At 41.0% G+C, this 19,218-nt stretch overlaps 1 protein-coding gene across 1 annotated transcript in view; it reads right to left on the reverse strand.

Annotated features, from left to right (window-relative positions):
- Window positions 1-17,339, reverse strand: part of RBM38 (RNA binding motif protein 38) — a 43,812-nt gene extending 26,473 nt beyond the window's left edge. Inside the window, exons 1-3 of the mRNA XM_083357448.1 lie at window positions 16,748-17,339; window positions 8,838-8,961; window positions 2,596-2,650 (exon numbers count right to left, since the gene is read on the reverse strand). Of these exons, the coding sequence (XP_083213574.1) occupies window positions 2,596-2,650; window positions 8,838-8,961; window positions 16,748-16,915 (347 nt within the window). The 5' untranslated portion in view covers window positions 16,916-17,339. The remainder of the gene's footprint in view (window positions 1-2,595; window positions 2,651-8,837; window positions 8,962-16,747) is intronic.
- Between the last annotated feature and the right edge of the window lie 1,879 nt (window positions 17,340-19,218).

The raw sequence follows: 19,218 nt of genomic DNA on the forward strand, positions 1-19,218 counted from the left end.
GGACCTTGGTGGTCGAACCCCTTCCTCAAGCAGGAAACCCTTACCATTTCAGACAAATAGCTGTCCTATTTCTTTTTTTAAAACTTCCAGATTTGGAGCCCCAACAATTTATGGAGGCAAGTTATTCCACTGATTAAGTGTTCTCATTGTCAGGAAATTTCTCCTTAGTTTTAGGTTGTAACAGACTTTACTGAACGAAAATCCTGCTGTTGCTGCTGATGACAATAAGAAGTCACATTAGAAATTTGAGTATTTTTGCACTTGGCTATTAAGAAAAAAGATTTCTTACTTTTCTTCCAGAATAAAATGAGCATTCCCAAATTAGCATTAAGAATGGTGTGGAAAAACCTGTTTGAATCCTTTTACAAAAACCATACAGATGTTAGCAATAGCAATAGCCCTTAAGAGTTATATACTGCTTCATCGTGCTTTACAGCACTCTCTAAGAGGTTTACAGAGTCAGTATATTGCTGCCAACGATTTGAGTCCTCATTTTACCAACCCAGGAAGGAGGGAAGAGTGAGTCAACCTTGAGCTGGTCAGTTTCGAACTCCTGTCTGTGGATAGAGTTAGCCTGTAATACTGTATTCTAAGCACTGTGCCACCTATTAATTCCCTATTATGACACCACCAGACCAGGAAGAGAAAAAAACACACCACCATCCACTGGAATCATGAAATCAGAACAGTTGAATAATCCAGAGTAGGAAATTTGGAGGGAAACTCTAAAGAAAGACAGTCTATGTCTGGGCTTCTGGGGAGGTGGGGGGGAGAGAGACACAGAGGAGATTAAATATTAATTCCTCTTGGCAAAGAAAAGAAATGGTCCATTGTTTCTTAAGCCATCAACCTTCCAAAAAATTTTCTTCCCCCCCCCCCGAGAACCGAATTTTCCCAAATTCTTTAAAAGACACACACATACACACAAGCTTTCATTTTCAGAAAGCAGTGCTGGAGACCGAAAGAGAGCGATTCAGAGAATTACATCAATCATTAAACAGTTAAATGAAGTTAGGATGACAGTTGCTATTGTTGTCTCGAAGCACTCTTAGCTTTTCCAAAGCAGCTGCCAGATCCTATTAGATGTATAAAAAGAGGATGCTTTAGACCAAAGCGAACTGGGATATTCTATTGAAAAGCAGAGACAATAGCTGATTTCTATAAACTCCTCAAGTCCTGTAGAACATCTGTCCAGAATCAATTTTTGACCTAATGTTTCTTTCACCGAATATTAGATTTACTATCTGAATGCAATTTATTCTCTGGCCTGGAATTGCTGCATGAGGCCCAAAGCAATGAGATGCAACCTGCTGCCAAGGCCTCCTGCATCGGCACCATTTCAATTAGAACAAACAACAAAGCTTTTCTTGGATTTTATAAAACTCATACGGCGTGTCTTTGTAAGAGATCTTTAGGTGCCTCAAGCCCAGAGAGACAACAATCCTATAGGTCCTTTGGGCAAGCGACCTGCCCACGGTCTTGTAGTCCATAAGAACACAATCTCATAGAATCATATGAAGGATTGTTTCAACTCTATGGATAAGATAGAAGTTCAAATGCATGAGTTCACACATCAGGCTAACTCATGAGTAGGCTGAAAACACATCAATCGGTTAGATTTTTCATGTTGGGAGGATGTAGCATGTTAAACTAAAGTAGAGCAAATTTCGGGTTAGCGTTTTATGTGAATGCAATCATTTTGCATGAGGTATGTAGGCAAAAAGAATGAACTATGCTAAGCAATAATGTGAATGGCTTTATTTTTTTCTGTATAAATCCAGCCAACCATGGCTCATTCAGATAAACAATAGTTAAACAATGTCCTTAGGCTCTGATCAAACTTAGACTCATTGTGTGGGAAGAATTATGGGAAAATTGGATGGGTACACACAACCATTAAATCTTGAGCATAAATCACACAACTACTGGGTACCCATTACACATTATGCCTAAATAACACAACCCATTAGAACTTAATATCATAGTCTCAAAACATTTTTAGACCACTCAATCCCATTTGAGCTTAGCATAGTGTATGTATATAGAATTACCCTGTAGTAAGATGGGCAGCCAATAAATTTGATAAAGAAATAAAAATGTATGAATCTAGCTGCTCTCCTTCCCAGGATAGAGTAAGAACCACTGCTCTGTTTCATCTCCACCTACAATTATGAAATAGAGGAACTTAATTTAGCAAAAGCGGAGATCATGGAACGGGCTTACAGATGATCCATCCCCTTAACAATTCTGGGACATAATGAAGAGGACCAGATAAATAGAAATGGTGTCCTTGATCCGTATCAGGAAGGAAATTTGTTCTTAATGTATTTTAAGATTATTCACTGCCCATAGTTGCTGAGATAGGCAGCCATACAAGTTGAATGAATGAAGAAACAAACAAATAAATCACCCAATCCAAGCAAGTATTCAAAAAGTTTGCTTCATATTCTAAGTGAGGACCAGGAATTCTTCTTTCAGATGCTATAGCCATACTTAGTTTGTAACCTAGAGCTTGTTTCCTCTTTCTTTGATGCTTTATTAATTCATATCCAGATTGGTTGTTAACACCAACATTAAAAAAAAAGTTCCACTTACCCATAGGGTCTCTGAATAAGAGCTGGATGTAACTGCTGCACCCCTAAGGTAAAACCTAGGGAAAAATGATTGAAGCAGAGTTAAACTAAGTCATGCAACTTGGTTGCTTCTTCAACAGTGCAACTATAAGATCTTATCGCTTTCACATGTTCAACTGTTAATATCCACTAACTAAGCTATTTTGGGCTGTGTGAAAAGATGTATAATAATATTGCATGTCTTTCTAAAGGTTTCTGACCTGGCGGAAATGGCAAAGATTTCGGCTTATCTGAAAGATCATTCGCAAGAACGTTATATTATGGAATGGAAAAAGTGGATTGATTATATCCAGAACAAATATGGGACTAAGAAATTTCATTTAGCATTTGAGTAAGTTTCCTTTTCAGTTTTTTTTTCTTTTTATATGTAATGGTAAGACTGTTTGTAATCATTTTATATGAGCTAGAGGGTGATAGAATTAATAGTTTATTGTTGTTAGAATATGGATGCTTATGATTGTTCTTTGTTTTTATACCCTGTATTTAGCTCTGGGAAGTCGGGGGGGGGGGGAGGGGGGAATGGGTGGGAGGGATAGGGAGGGCTAGGTAGGGGTGGGGGAGGGGGGGATTGTTAAAGTTAAAATGTACTGTAAAACTTTTCAATAAAAACATAATATTGCATGTCTTCCCTTTCTTTAAAACTTTCCACCCTCTCTTACACAATATGACTTGAGTGCAATAATGGTACTGCAGTTGATCAATCCTCCCCAAATGTCTATATGGGTGCTCACATTTGCATCTTTTACTGTGTGGTGGCACAGTGGTTAGAATGCAGTGCTGCAGACTAATTCACTGCTCACCTCAGGAGTCTGATTCTGAGCTGCTCAAGATTGACTCAGCCTTCCGTCCTTCCAAGGTTGGTAAAATGAGGACCCAGATTGTTGGGGGCCATATGCTGACTCTGTAAACTGCTTAGAGTTGGCTGTAAAGCACTATGAAGCAGTATATACAGTAAGCCTGCTATTGCTTTCTGCTCAGATGCCTCCAGTTTATTTATTTAGATTATGATTAAATTCAATTCTCTTAATGTTCATCCTGAAATTGTATTACATTTACATCTTTATTTCCTTTTGGTACACCTTCTGGAAGCAGAATAATAAATATTTAAAAATAACTTCAGTATAAACTATTGAAGTGTTTTAACTCAAAATAGGGTCTCCTTAAGTCTTCTCTATTTTTGGCAAAGAAAGTTTTTTTTTAAAGTCATCCCTGGGTGAAGTAGTACATACCGTGGAAGACGGACTTAAATCACACCCTAGCCTAGGCTTTATTAGCCTCAATTTTGATTTGGTTATCCTTAATTATTTACCATATTGTGAACTCCATCCGCGGAGTTAACTCGTAGTTCTGTAACTCTGCACACCAACAAAAATAGTTTAATTCAGTAATCAGGTTTTAGTATGTTTTGTGAGCTTAACTAATGTGTATCATGAGAAGAGCTGGTTAGGTTTTGTAGAAAAATCAATGTATTGCGGAAAACCATATTCAAAATCTGCCTAATGTTATTTTTTGTAAGTTTTTAAAAAATATTAAAGAAAAAAAATGTACAGAACAGAGTATTATGCAGATAAACAACCCTTTGGTAGACAAATGCAGCACTGACATGAACCTGATTTATACAGATCCACTCCAACCTAATTGGAAAATATTTGGCTGTAGGGTTTCAACTCTATACAAATTGAAATCATGTCCATCTTTGTGCAGCAATTTCTGTTTTTACAATGCATTTATTTTCAGTGCCTATTCAAAATTGCAATATATATTCACACCACAGTATATCTGAATATATTTTCTATTTGTTTTATTTTTTTTAAAAAAATTAAGATCTTCAGCTTACATCTTTGTAGTTTCTATTTCATGTCTTACACAGTTCTAGAAACTGAATATAAATTGAAGTGCAGGGCTCAAGTTTTCTGTTGCTTATTCCCATCTGCACCCATGAAATTCTATCGTTTCCCCTCATTTTGGCATTATTTACAAGTGTGAAATTTCCAGCAATCCTCTTGTTTTCAGGAACTGCACAATTTAGCATTCTTCATAGGAGGGAACTTTTTATTAAAGAGGCAGTAATACAGCTGCATATACCCTATGGGACACAAAAACACAGAGTGGGACGGGGATGGGATATTGAATCTACAAAATTCCACCCTCAGCTTCATGCAACAATCCAAATTAAAGTCTCCTTCATGATCACACCAAGAAAGAGAAGGTCAGCACCTCTCCACTGCACTTCTCCAAGGAAGATATTTCTAACCTTCAGTTGAACCCCCTGAAATTTAAATCTATTATTTTGTGTCCTGTGTCCGAAACAACCAAAAACAGGTTCTGATGTTCTTCTATCTCACATCCATTGAAGCATTTGAAGAATGTATTATATCCCCCTTCACTCTTGAGGCTAACCATACCCAGTTCCTTCAATCCCATGGGTTCTCATCTTAATGTTCCTAGGCCAGTGATGGTGAACCGGTGACACGTGTGTCAAAGGTGATATGCCATGCTGTTTTGGGCGACACACCAGCATTCCCCAACACCCAACAATTATTTTCAGAAGCAGGCCTGGTTCTCAGCACAACTTTTGGAGGCTGCAGAGGCCACTCAAGAATGGGCTGTACTTTTGCATGGTCAGTGGTGTTTCCGAAATTGAGTTTATTTTAACTTGTATTTCATTTTTGTAATTACTTGACATTTCTTTATACATAGCACCATATATGATTGGACTGTATTTTTTAAATAGACAAACATACAAAGAATTGTTTTTATTTTGTTCGAGGGGAGAGGGGGTGATACACCAGCAGTCAAGATAGGTATTTTCTGAATTTTTGACCAGAGCCCAAATAAGCTCCTACCCCTCGAGGGGCATTCCAAGAAATTAAAATGGTAGCTTGGTTGCAGCCCAAAACTGTGCTTGGAAGTGTGTTCATCTACTGGTGAGGGAAAAGTAAAAGGAAAGAAATTAAGTGAGAAGCTGACATGCATCAAATCAAAGTGCCAGCTCAAGCATTATCATTTTTCCCAGTAATGTTTCTGGCTCAGAATCTTTCTTGGAAAATAAATTAAAAGGACTTCTGTTTGGAAGTGTGCCTGCTCTCCCCACTAGGAGAAAGAAGACAAAAGAGGAAGTGGTGCAGAGGATTCTGGGAAATTACATAACTTGAAGCAATCCAGACAGTTTGCCTTCCAAGGAATGAGTGACAGGTGATTGGTTTCACTCACTGTGGCAGCCAATTTGTGTAAATGCTTGTGACATGCTCTCACCAATTCCAATTTGCACACTTAACTCTGCAAGTTGGAAAAAAAATCAATTCTACATGCATATTTTAAAATATGCATCTTAGTGGAATTTTGTGGGGTTTATAATTTCTCTTGAAAAGCAGATGAAGGATGGGCAAAACACTGCAAACTGAACTGTCCCAAATTCTGTCCCAAATTGAACACAAAGCAACCTTTTCAAGTATTTTGGAAACATTTTGACTTTGCCAGTGAGTTTCACGCTCAGAACAGTTGATCTTGACACATGTGGGGGAGGAAAAAAGTTTTGTGTCGCACCTGAAACAACTGGTTTGTTCTTAAAAAGAGAGAAAGAGATCATTTAAATTTGAAATGTTTGCCTTTATACCTAGCAAGAACACTCTATCTAAAGGCAAATCTTTTAAAGCATCAAATTGATGAGCTCACGGGGTTGATGGACAAATTCAAATTCCTGCTTTGCTTTGAATGTGCCTATTTTGGATGGCATGACCAATTACGATTGAGGAAAACAAAACAAAAAAGTATAAAGCTGGGATAAAAATGAAAAGGGGAACATTCACATCCCCGTTTGACCCTGGTCAGCTGCAAGAAAAGCTTGCCCAGCTTTTATATTTAAGTATAAATTCCAGGTATTGGGTTTGTGAACATTGTTCTTTATTCCTCATCATGATTTTAGTCAACTGAGCTTTCATATAATGCCTGTTAGTAAAACAGAGAACAAGCTACATACTAAGTTAGCAGCCTTAATCATTCCTGCCCCATGTCTGTTAAGCTTTGTGCTAGGGTCAACTACCGTATTTTCCGGCGTATAAGATGACTGGGCGTATAAGACGACCCCCAACTTTTGAGATGATTTTCATGGGTTAAAAAGTCGTCTTATACGCCGGAAAATATGGTATAAAACTCAGATCTCCAGATAGGTAACACCTTATTCAGGAAACAGCTTACTCAGCAGAAAGTATTAAGACATGATTTGGCTGAACGACCTTCTTTTTTTCAATAAGAACAAAGCCGCATATAAACGAAAGGTATGTCCACTTCAAAACTCAGAAGTCAATAAATATGTATAAATCTTATGCTCCAGGATTTAAATTCCAGGCTTTTGACTCTGAACTTTGTGATCCAAAAGATGCTGGCTGTTCTCTTGATGGGCTGGAAGGCTCCTGATCTGATGTTATCATCCGAGAAATGTTTTTCAAGCTGTACCAGCTTCATTCCTTACAACAGGAAACTTTCCCTACTAACAGTAAGGACACTGCATGCCAATTTTGCCAAGTATTTTATTTAAACTTAATCTCCATAGCTGCCCAACTCAACCCAGTCACTCTGGATGGTGAACAAGTGCAAGTTGCACAAGTGAAAACAATGCTGCTTTATCCCAAGCACGCACATACTAATCTATGCAAGCTAGAATCTCTCACCTACAGTACACCTTACAAGCTAACATACTGTTGCATATGTCCCATCATCAAAGGCAGAAAATGCAAAAAATAATGCATAAGAATCCAACTGCAAAACAAACGTATGAAGAATTAATGAGTCAAGACGGAAGGGAAGATAGAGGAAGTTATGTGATAGGATGGAGCTGATGAGATCCTCAAAAAGATAGAAGTGAGATGTTTGAGGTACAAAAGTGAATGTTTGAATGAATACATAGATGTGATGGGTATAAGGATGGCTTGCAAGAATAGAGAAATATAAAGGTATAATTTAGATTTAATTTCTCTTTTATTTCTGTCTTTAATTTTGTTGTTTTATTACTTTTTACTCTTTTTTCTATGCATGGAATAATGTTACTTACCCAGAAGGAACAGTACAATAGGTATGTATGTACATATGGAAATCCAACTACTTTGGATTACTTAAACCATGGCTTAGGACAGTGTGTAAACCCAGTCAGTAATGCACAAGGTTATTAACCATGTTTACTGCTTCATACAAACTGATACATTTTTCAATTATACTGTATTTTGCAAAGTATAATTGAGATAAAAGATAAAGATTGAGTTTTGAATCCTCTTGTACATCACTTTGAAACTTCTTACACAGAATGGCAGGTTATAAATATTGGAATAAATCAATAAAGGTAGGCCAGAAAACAGGCAAAACCCCATAATGATTTAGTGCAACGGGCCCCAACCTTTTTTGGCACCAGGGACCAGTTTTGTGAAAGACAATTTTTCCATGAGGGGTGTGGGGGTGGGAAGAAAGAGTGTGCAACCTAGATCCCTTGTATGTGCAGTTTACAGCAGGGCTTGCTCTCCTATGAGAATCTAATGCCTGATGATCTGAAGTGGAAGCGAGGCGGTGATGCTAGCGCTAGGGAACGGCAGCAAATGCAGATGAAGCCTCGCTTCCCCACCGCTCACCTCCACCTGTGCGGCCCAACTCCTAACAGGCTATGGAACAGTACTGGCCCATGGCCGGGACTTGGGGACCCCTGACTTGAGTGCAAAGTTTCCCAACCTTAGCCATTTTAAGCTGTATTGAATGCATACTGGTGAAGAATTCTAGCAGTTGAAGGCCACATGACTTAAGGCTGTTGAGGTTGAGAAACACTGGCTTAGTGCAATGTCCAAACCTAATCTGTAGCTATTTATTGGGGCTTCTGCTGCAGTGCACCTGCATAATAGCACCTCCACTGATAGTCAGGAGACTTTTCATGGCTTTAGATAGTCTTAAGCTTAGCAGTAGAAAACAGGAAGACTGCAGGATTTATTTGAATGCTGCATAAAGCATGAGAATGGAATAGTCACTTAGAGCTGTATATTGGAACTGGATTATCGCTACTGAAGTCCATATAAAAAACAGTGTTTCTCAACCTTGGCAGCTTTAAGTTGGGGAATTCTGGGAGTTGAAGTTCACCCATCTGAGAAACACTGGCATGGAACCTGAAATAATTTAAGTGAAGGAAGTAGGAGGAGCAGACGGTAAGAGAAGAGCTATTGGCCTCACCAGTTTGAATACTCCTTGGCTTTGCTCCCAGATACGCTAGGTTGACATTTGCTTTCCGCCCATCAATGATGGGATTGGGATCTTTACAGGCTCTTTCAGCTGCTGCTCTGTCAGTCATGGTGACCTGGAAAGAAGCAGACAATTTCCCTTTGTAGAAATACAGATCAAGCACAGATTTTGTTTTAGAAATGCGTAGCACGACTTCACTCCAAATGGATCTGACAGGGATGTTTGCAACAATTAAAAACAAGATGTAGGAAAAACAACCTTAAAATTAAAGCATAATCAGGGGCATTAAAATTGCATGCGTTGTCTTCAAAATTGGTTTTACATTACATACATGTAAAATTTACATTTTTTTCCACATACACTGTCAGCATGGCACTGCTATATCTCCCATCAAATAAGATCGAAACAGAGTCCTCAGGAGGAGTATGTGTGTATGTTTGGTGGGTATTCTTGCAAACTATATAGTCCTATATAATATAATAAAAGAAAATCAAAGCCAAGGTGATGGGTGATCAAAGCCCTGCCCATTTTTGTACCTACCACCCTGATTTTTTCAGATTTCCTCAGATCACCCCTGATGAAAACTGATCACTGTAGTGTTGTGGTAATGAGTCAATTTCAAAAATCATGCAAAGATCAAAGACAGTCAACAAACCTGTGCTGGCTATTAGTTATAACTTTATTTGTTTCTAGATGTTTGCAGGTCTGTTTTTTTGATTATTTTTCTAGTATCTTCCCAGGTATTAATGTCAGGCTGATTGGTCTGTAGTTTCCTGGGTCTGTTTCCCCCCCCCTTTTTTTTGAAGACGGGAACCACATCAGCTCTGTTCCAATCCTCTGGTAGTTCCCTGGTGCTCCAAGATTTTTTAAAGATATGATACAATGGTTCTGAGATAACATCTGCCAGCTCCTTCAGAACTCTGGGATATAATCCATCAGATCCAGGCTATTTATATTCATCAATGTCAGGCAGTTGTTGTCATTTTGACAGAATATCGTACTGTAATCACACGGGTCTTCATATACCCAACACAGTTTTTTCTTCTTAAATTATCTTAACCTGATTATCCCCCGTGCATGTAAATATCAGCTTGGTTTGGACACTGTTTACCAGTAATTATCTAATGCAGATCAGGGTTTTTTGATTCAATAGATATGACCTCCGGGAAAGTGAAAGCTTCTTCATTTTTAATTACTCACAATATCATTTTGTGACTTGAAAACCGATTCACACTTTTGGGCTTCAGGTACTTCTCAACTTAGAAGTGGTCACCTCATGACTGTTCAAAGTTTACAACGGACCCTCCCCAAAGCTATTTATGACCTGTTTTTGAGGTTATGATGGATGCACCCCTTGTGGTTTGGCTGTTTAGTAATCAGCTCACCTTCATGGCCATTTGCAATCCTAGGGTCACATGACCATGATTTATGACTTTGAGGGGTGGGGGCTGATTTGGGGCATTTATTTCTGGTTTCTAACAAAATTTGTCCATTATGTAAAACTAAATCACTTAATACTATGGCATTTGCTTAACCACCACAAAAATATCAAAAGATTGGATCCATTCATGTGATGTTTTGACTTATAACAACAATCACTTATGCCAGTAATTCCGGGCCCAGTTATAGTCCTAAACTGGGGACTATCTGTATCGTAGTTTGCCCAGTGTAATTTATTACCCAGCTCAAAATTATTTTCAAACCTTCAACTGTGGTGGCTAAACTATGATTTATTAAAACAATACAAATATGTCTTAAAAGCTTGTTTTGAGCCTGATTTGGCTGATCTGAAGAAGTAAAATAAGAGTGAAACCTGATTAGTACCTTGTGACATCAGTCAATGTTTCAGTCCAGTTTGATGAGGAACCCTTCATGAGTTCTCTCTGATGCTTTTAAAGCCAAGTATACATCTATTTATTTGTTAAGCCATTCGGCCCACACTTTAACTGGCTTGCTAATCAGAATGCCAGGGGTTGCTTTGTCAAATAGTCTGTGGAAATCAAGATATACTATGTCTATAAGATTATTAAAAGGTAAAGGTAAAGATTCCCTGCACATGTGTGCTAGTCGTTTCCGACTCTAGGGGCTGGTGCTCATCTCCATTTCAAAGCTTGTCCAAGGATGTCTCCGTGGTCATGTGGCCGACATGACTAGACGCCAAAGGCGCATGGAACGCTGTTATCTTCCCACCGGAGTGGTCCCTATTTTTCTACTTACATTTTTACGTGCTTTCGAACTGCTAGGTTGGCAGAAGCTGGGATGAGTAACAGGCGCTCACTCTGCTACGCGGCACTCGGGATTCGACCCGCCAAACTGCCGAACTTCCGATCGACAAGCTCAGCATCCTAACCCACTGAGCCACCGCATCCCGTTATAAGTTTATTATAATATACTAAATAAAGATTCTGATGAATCAAGTAAGGGAAGTCTAATCTGCTAAAAATTTGTTTTTGAGAAATCCAAGTAAAATTTGAATAAATTAGAAGTTAAAACCATATGGTCTGCTCCTAGAACTGAAATTTAAAAAAGGACATTTGAAGCACGATACCTAGGCTGGGCTCCCATATTGCTGTAATGTGTGCATCACTGATCTGAGCTAAGCACAATGGATAACTTAACCATTACATTTATAAACCATGATTTATGACTAGTCCTGGACGAACAAGACATAAGTACTTGTTGAAATGCAAATTATATCAATAAGACATTAATGGTTAGAGAAGAGCCACGGTGGTGCACTGGTTAGAATGCAGTATTGCAGGCTGACTCTGCCTACTGCCAGGAGTTCGATCTTGATTGGCTCAAGGTTGACTCTGCCTTCCATCCTTCTGAGGTCGGTAAAATGAGGACCCAGATAGTTGGGGGCAATATGCTGTCTCTGTAAATTGCTTAGACGGCTGTAAAGCACTATGAAGTGGTATATAAGTCTACGTGCTATTACTATTTAGATATGACAGCCAATTTGGCATAAGGCTAGAAGTTAGAAACCAGGAGACTGTGAGTTCTAGTCCCACCTTAGGGACAAAGCCAGCTGGGTAACCTTAGTCAGTCCTCCTGTCTCAGCCTTAGAAAGAAGATTGTGAGGGAAAATAACTTCTAAAATCTTGCCAAGAATAGTAGTCCCGGAAGTCACTAGGAGTCGACTCAGAAGAGCACACACCCCTCCCCTATTGTAGTAGATTAAGTATCCTCCACTGGGTAGGTTTGAAGAACACCAAATTGCTTCATTTATTCATTCCAAAATACAAGTTCCCCAAGCAAGAGGAGAAAGTGAAACTTTATTCGTTGGAGCTTTACAGTTGCATGGGGTGAGATAAGAGTTCATTTGCTGGTCAGGAAACTGAGCAGCCTCACCTGTTGCTCTTAACAACAGATTTCCTCTTCACAATCTTTTTTTATCAGGAGTTTTAAGAAAACAATCAAAACAAGGGGAAGGGGTGAACTGTACAAAAGCCTTTAGCTAAAATCCCCAGCATCTTTAAGAAGGTGTGTGGGGATAACGCTCTTTTCTGAATGCCTAGCAAACTGGCTTTCTCTGCAGGAGAACACACTCAAATCAAATCAGTTGCAGGATGAGTCACACAGTCACTGAACCTCAGTCAGCGGTGGGGTGGGAGAGAGTTTTATTTTGATCCTCATCAGCCCTGTGAGTTTGTCAGGGTTAAGCTACATTCATCTGGTTAGTTACACTGTATGAACATTATTGCTTGATCAAAAATAGGCTACTTTCCAAGCCTTATGGAGGCATTCCATTAAGACAGCGTGCTGGCTGGGGAATTCTGGGAGTTGAAGTCCACGCATCTTAAAGTTGCCAAGGTTGAGAAACACTATGATAAGAAAAAGAGTTGGCAATATGCACTGGCTGAACACAAAGAAGCTTTTATGTTACTGAACTTTCTGTCAAGACCAGAAAACAGCCAAGGGTCACCCCCTCTCAAGCACTGACTGACTCAGTGGTCATGGTCGAGCCATGCCTATTAAGAAGAGGTGTTTGATGATGAGTGATAAAATTTTGCCAATAATGAACAAGCACGACATTGGATAGGTCAGCAGGCATTTCCTGAAGAAAACAGATGAGAGCTCTTTAGTCCCACAATGTCAACTGTTGACCCAGTTACTGGGACTATAAGCTGCAGAACTAGGACATTTGACCAGGTTACATACTATGTTGGATAAGGTCAACAGAAAAAATATAGAATAACATGGAACAGTAATCAAAAAGGATGGTGCAGTCTGCTCCACCTTCCTAATTCAGCATGCTTTCTTGAATGAGGCTCATCTACGGTAACTGCATCTTCTTTCCAGTAATAACAGGTCTCTGAGAAGCCCAACAGCAGCAGCCAAGGCTACATTCTGTCTCCTGTTGCTCGTTCCAAACAATTCATGCCTACAGGTGTGCTATTTCTGAACCTGGGATAATACATCACCATAATTTGTACCCTCCTCATGCATGGAAGAACCGGTCTCTTGTCCTTTGACACTGATGACTGACTTGAGAGCATTTGCTATATAAAAAGATTCCAGGACAGTCACAATGCAGCATAGTGGAACACATTCTTTGTAAGTGCTGCTCGCAAAACATTGCTGTTGTAGCCTAGGATATTCCATGGCACCACACATTTCATGCCTTCATGCTTTTGAGTTTTCCCCAGAAACTCAGCCAACGCTCTGCACATTTAGCATCATTGAAAGATTTCCTATCAAGATCCATGTCCTGGAGAATTTCATTCTTGCTTTCCACATTCTGGTAAATCTGTCAATAAGACACTCTTTTGCTTGGCCTTTGGCTACAATACTCACAATAAAGGTGAGTTTGGTCACTGCTAATAATTATATGGAAATATAATGACAGCAGCATCATATAAGTTCTGAAGGTTTGGGTGTTATTATGTTAAGGAAGGTGAAGTTATAGACTTACATCTGATCAAGGAAGAAGGGGTGAACTTTGTGGCCGTTTCTATAGGTAGATTTGGAATTTGATAGAATGTCACAGGTGTGCTCACAAAATGGCTGCTGCAAGGGGGCTGCCTGTTTAAAACATGTCCACTATCAAGGTAGACATGTCCAGTCACAAAACACTGATCTGCCAAGAAGGTAAACTGCCAAAGTTACTTCCTGCCATGCTCTTCTCTAGCTAATCTTACCTTCATCTTTTTGCCTTTGCTAGGCAAAAAAGATCAAAGTAAGATTAGAGCAAGGAGAGTTTGCTAGATGGCACCCTTCCAAAGAAATCACAGGGCAAGGAAAACCTAACTTTTAAAAAAATTTCTAGGAATGCTTAGGAGAAGTCCAGAGGCATTCTTGTAAATAAAGATAGTATTAGAGACGATGCTATAATATGACTACTTTCATTCACTTTCTCTGTAGTTAAACCCATTAACAGATTTCATACTACTACCCTGGATTGGATCAAAAGCAAGTGACAGTATTTGTGTTGGCTGTCTGCAATTGTTTTACCTAGTCTAGTGCATTTAAGGGAAAAAGAGCTTAAACATGTTTTACATGTGTTTGTGCCTATTTGTGATGCATGTTAATTTGCAATTTGATTTTAGGATATCTCAGTGCTTCCTTAGCCATGCTTTAATTATCAAAAAATAGTCAACAATTGCCATTGTTACTGTTTCTTTGGAATTAAACTGAAGTATGGTATATGTTCCTTCCTCTCAAACAAACGTTTGTTACTGTTTATGGCTTCCTACACTTCCTCCCTTCTCCAATAATCAGTTTTAGCATCTTCCTCCCTTCAGATGATTGACTATTTTTGTTTCCTTCTTCCCAGAGAGAAACTTTCAATAGAAACCTTTGTTCTAATACTCAGTGGCTATTAAGTGTCCATTTTTCTTATTATCCAGCTAGGTGAGAATACCTGGCTATTTTGGCCAACCTCAAAAAGCTAGAGAGAGTCGGATAGTACTTGGGTGGGAGACTGTTAGATTCTTCGGGAAGGTGAAAATAGGATTATGCCTGTAGCATAATAAAGGAACTTTATTCAAATAAGACTTTCCTGTATTTACTTATATACTTGAAAGGATAGACATATCCTTTCCCCAAATTAACTTCTCATGGCACACAGTTTCTCCCTCACCATCATGTCTAAATGCCTTCCTGATATTAATTCCTTGGCAGCTCAACAATGTAGAGATAGAACAGTAATATATAAGGAGTTGCCGTCCAATCTCTCCACCATTTTGAATGATCTGGAACTCATTTTGGAGACATTTGGAGATATTTCCTATCCTGTAATTTTTTGAAACAGTAGTGAAAAATGGTTCAGAGCAACTACAGGCAAGGAACCTATCTCCAGTACTGTGTTGTACCCACAAAATCTTCATAGCTTAGAATTGTGGGATATGGAAGAACGACACCATCAATGTATAGAAAACTGGAATATATAATTGCATCAAGGAGGATATAAAGTCATCCCGTCTCACAAAACCATGTCTTTCAATTGTTCAGGGATCAGGGATCACCACCAATTTACAGTTGTGTCTTTATTTTTCAAGAGAAAGAATGTACCAATTTTCAAGAGAATATCACCACAAAGAATCCACATTTGGTGTTATCCCATCTCTTTGTCCATTTTTGAAGCACGTGGATCCATCATCCTACCATTCTGCAAAGTGAATTCAGTTGCTAACTTGGAAGCATTAGAAGGAATTTCTTCATAAGACCCTATTTCAGAAGACAACTTCCCCACAGAGGATAGACAGTGCTCCTAAGGCTGCATATACAGATTTTAGATGATACAGCAATGAGCCAAATATTTCTAATTATTCAGAAACCTACTAGCCCAGCAAACTGCCCCAACACTGTCTTCAAGTCTCCTATTATTATGGACCATAATTCTGATCTACAATTAAATGGAACTTGGCAGGGCTATAAACAGCATTTTCGAACTCAACTCTTCTGATCTATGGAGCTGTCTTCGATCTCCAAAGAATCTTCAAGAACAGCAATAGTTGAATCTAACTATTCACTTTTTATTCTGTTTAAAATACAGTCAACTATCTTCACCAATTCTCTCCTCCACCCCACCCAGCATCAGTGATTCATCCTATCTCTCTTCTGCCAACCACAAGCACTTTTGAAACTCATTCCCTAGAGACTCATTTCAATCGGTTTCAGAAAACTTGAAAAGGACGGTTGCTGCTCTTGGGGATGCTTGATGTATTCTTTCTCACGTTTTACCATTCCTCATTCCCCAGATCCTTCCCACCTGCTTCAAGTCCAGACAAAGAAACACAACCCAATCAGGGCCCATACAAATGAACTGGAGAGTGTCTGTTCAGACAATATATTTAATCCAAGTACAGGTTTCATTCTAGCTAAAGTGGGGTGGGTTTGCAAAAGGAAGCCACAAAGAAACACACAACTAAGCTACAGCGGAACAGATTAAAGTTAGCAATCATTGGGCTGAAAATGTGGTCCAGTTAAGCGAGCTGTGAGAAAGCAGCGAAGGGTCTCTTGAACAAGCCTGTCACAATGAAAATGCTGTTTGCTTCAAATCCAGGATGGAGGAAGAGCAAGAAGAGAGAGAGAGAGCCAAGTTGGGGTGAAGGAGGAAGAAAGCAGTTGCTTAAAGCCAGAGGGGAATTGAAGAGGAGATTCAGATCCTCTTCCAATCCTTCAACTGTTTCCCCCTCCCCCGTCCCCAAAGGCCAGGTGGTACATAAATGCACAAGGGAGCGAGCCTGATATGCACAGCTGGGGATTATGGGTTATAGCCCAAATCATCCGTACAGGACCCGGCAGGGAAAGGCGGGCCAGGAACGTCGCCACTGGCTTTACCGGACCCTTTGTTAGAAGTGACTGGCGATTACGGGACCCAGTCCGACGGCTCCGGGACAGACTTCCTGGCGAACGAGCCCAGTCCGCCCTCCGCCCCCCCCCCGCGCACTTACAAAGCCATATCCTCGGGATTTGCCCGTCTGCCGGTCCGTGATGACCACGGCTTCCTCGATGTCCCCAAACACCTCGAAGTACTTCCTCAGCGACGAGTCCGTGGTGTGGTAGGGCAGCCCCCCGACGAAGATCTTGGTGAAGGTGGTGTCCTTTTGCACCGTGTGCATGGCGCTGCCTCTGGCGGAGCGAGCCCGGCGGCGGAGGCAACGGAGGCTGTTGCTCGGGGAAAAGAAAGCGCCGGCGGCGGCGGCGGCGGCTGCTGGGCAAGAGGCGAGGCTGGAAAAAGCATCCAAAAGAGGCGCGGGGAAGCCGAGACGCGAGGGGAAAAATTTGCAGGGTGGAGAAGAAGCGCTACGCAGCCCGGCTCGTGGCTCTCGGGCAGGCGGGCCACGGCGGGGTGAGCAAACCTTCTCCCCCGGGCGATGGAGCGCACGGCTTACGGAGCGGACCTGCAGCAGCCCCGCGTCCCACGCACGGGCTGCGGCGACGGCGGCGCCAACAGCAGCAGCATCGACGCCCTTTGCAAAAGCGCCCCGCTCGCGCGCCAAGACCGCCGCTCCGAGCCGCCGAGGAGGAAACTAATTTCTGGCGGATTGCAAACAGCGAGCTTTGTACCCATCCTTCTTCTCCCCCCCCCCCGCCCTCCGCCCGCTTCCACCCAAGATCCAACCACGCCTCTGGGCGGGGCGGGGTGGGGCGGTAGCCGCAGAGGACTCTGGGCTTCGTAGTTCGCCGCTGTCGGTCAAGGACAGGGGTAGGCAACCTGGGCTCTTTTATGACTCATGGACTTCAACTCCCAGAATTCCTGAGCCAGCTTGGCTGGCTCAGGAATTCTGGGAGTTGAAGTCCATGAGTCATAAAAGAGCCCAGGTTGCCTACCCCTGGTCAAGGGTAATGGGCATCGGGCCTTTCAGATTTCAGGGACTCATCCCTAGACAGCAGCCCGATTCCCTCCTGTGGCTTCCCCGGGTTGACTCGGGGGGGGGGAGGGGGGCATTTGCCCAACTCCTGTTCCCCGTTTGAGTTCTCAGAAAACGTAAATTGGGCTTTCTAAGGTAGCTGCTAGGGATCTGCTCAAAGGTGAGGGGTAATTATTTTTTACTTAGTACCTTCCTCGCTGCCGCAGTGCTGCGTATGTATGTATGTATGTATGTATGTATTTATTTATTTATTTATTTATTTATTTATTTATTTATTATTTTAATCCCATTTATATCCCGCCCCCGCCCTTCTCCGAAGACTCAGGGCGGCTTACAATTTAAGCACAAACCAATGTGCTTAGCAATTTAGACCGGTGTTTTTTTTTTTTTTTTAAACCTTGACAGTTTTAAGATGGGTGGACTTCAAGCTGACTGGGAAATTCTGGGCATTGAAATCCACCACCCATCTTAAAATTGCTAAGGTTGAAAAGTACTGGTCTAATACAGCCTGTAGTATGCTGGCTGGGGAATTCTGGGAGTGGAAGGCCATCTGTCTTAAAGCACTCAAGATTGGGAAACTCTGGCTTGGTCTGATGTGTAAAAAACACTTTTATTGAAATGCTTAGGTTTCAGTGCAGTTGAGTCACAGCAATTGGACTTTTCTTTTTGGTTTGAAATGTTTCTGCTTATCCATAACGCTTCTTCAGTCTGAGCAAGTTAGAAGAACCCCATATATTTCCTCCAGGGTGGTTTCATATCTCACCTGATCTGAATATGCTAATCAGATGAGTAGGCAGAGAGTCCTCAAAGAGTCCTTGCTCCTAAATCCTTTCTCCTAGGTCAGGGGTAGGCAACCTCAGCTCTTTTACGACTCGTGGACTTCAACTCCCAGAATTCCTGAGCCAGCATGGCTCAGCTTGGAAACCTCTCCTTTTCTCCTCAGCATGGCTGGCTCAGGAATTCTGGGAGTTGAAGTCCACGAATCATAAAAGAGCCAAGGTTGCCTACCCCTGGCCTAGGTGGATCTGATTTCTCCTAGGTGGAACTGTGGCAAGTTCTTAAAGAGATGGGAGTACCAGACCATCTTATTTGTTTCTTGAGAAACCTATATGCGGGTCAAGAAGCAACAGTGAGAACTGGACACAGAACCACTGATTGGTTCAAAATTGGGAAAGGAGTCTGTTAAGGCTGTATACTGTCACCCTGCCTGTTTAACTTATATGCAGAGCACATCATGAGAAAAGCAGGGCTATATGAATCAAAATTTGGAATTAAGATTGCCAGGAGAAATATCAACAACCTAAGATATGCAGATGATACCACTCTAATGGCAGAAAGTGAAGAGGAACTAAAGAGCCTCTTGTGAGTGAAGAAGGAGAGTGCAAAAGTTGGGTTGAAATGAAACATTAAGAAAACCACGATCATGGCATCCGGCCCTATCAATTCCTGGCAAATAGACGGGGAAGAAATGGAGGTAGTGACAGATTTTATTTTCCTGGGCTCCAAGATCACCGGAGATGGGGACTGCAGCTAAGAAATTAAAAGACTCT

The sequence above is a fragment of the Vipera ursinii genome (assembly GCF_947247035.1).
Source record: "Vipera ursinii genome assembly, chromosome: 3".
NCBI classification, from domain to species: domain Eukaryota; kingdom Metazoa; phylum Chordata; class Lepidosauria; order Squamata; family Viperidae; genus Vipera; species Vipera ursinii.